This window comes from Pygoscelis adeliae, unplaced genomic scaffold (genome assembly GCF_000699105.1).
Source record: "Pygoscelis adeliae isolate BGI_AS28 unplaced genomic scaffold, ASM69910v1 Scaffold52, whole genome shotgun sequence".
Classification (NCBI taxonomy): Eukaryota; Metazoa; Chordata; class Aves; order Sphenisciformes; family Spheniscidae; genus Pygoscelis; species Pygoscelis adeliae.
In genome coordinates this window covers 302,654-303,477 of record NW_008824285.1, presented here as the reverse complement: position 1 = coordinate 303,477, position 824 = coordinate 302,654, and the positions used below count along the sequence as shown (strand labels likewise).

The 824-nt window shown below is 58.0% G+C and overlaps 1 protein-coding gene across 1 annotated transcript in view; it reads right to left on the bottom strand.

The window, feature by feature from the left end:
- Window positions 1-270: 270 nt before the first annotated feature.
- Window positions 271-824, bottom strand: part of LSM1 (LSM1, U6 small nuclear RNA associated) — a 2,085-nt gene continuing 1,531 nt past the window's right edge. The window contains exon 3 of the mRNA XM_009318618.1: window positions 271-787. Coding sequence (XP_009316893.1) covers window positions 617-787 — 171 coding nt within the window. The 3' untranslated portion in view covers window positions 271-616. The remainder of the gene's footprint in view (window positions 788-824) is intronic.

Sequence of the window (824 nt, the reverse complement as noted above, 5' to 3'; positions counted from 1 at the left end):
CCTGGTGAGGGGGACCAGCCACGGCCTGGCGGGGGGGAGCCGGCGGCCCTTGTCGGGGTGCAGGGGGTACCCAGGTTCTGCTCCCCGTCCCGGAGGGAGGGATCACGCCACATCTTTAAGCTTTTCCTTGGAGCGAGACCTCCGAGAGGCAGGACCAAGGGTCCCGTTCCCCCCTAATGCAGCGCCTGGTGGGGACAAGAGTTGGCACGAGGGTGGTCATCCCGAGAGAGGGGAAAGCGTCAGGACCTGAACACAGGCAAAACCATCGTTGTTGAGATCAAGGATTTATTTACACATCAAGGAAAACTCTCACCCAGAGTCACGTGAGGAGGAAAAAGCAAACAAACCCGAAGGACCAAGTGATTTGCCTCCTGAACACAAACGCTCGTGCTCCCCAGCGCGCCTGGCCACCTCGAAGGGCAGCCGAATGCCTTCGCTCCTCCTTCTCCGCAAGGAGAAACTAAAGGCATGATTTTTTTTTTTTTTACAGTTATCTGTGCCACAGAAAACAATCTGAAAATAAAAACTGCCTTTCCAAAGAGATCTGCCCACGCATGGGTGGATCACGGAGCACCCCTCGCTCTGCCGCGGAGGAAAGATCCGAGGGGCAGCACATCTAGTACTCGTCCAAGGTGTCCGCCCGCGGGACGGAGAGGCCCCGCTCCTTCAGCGCCTGCACTTTCAGCTTCTCCGACTCCTGCTTGGCTTGCTGCTCCACCCGCTGCTCCTCCAGGATCTCCTCGATGGAGACCTGCTGCAGAGGTGTGTCGCTCTCCTTCTCCAGGTCCTGCAAGAGAAAACAGCCCGTTTAGCACCGCAAGGCA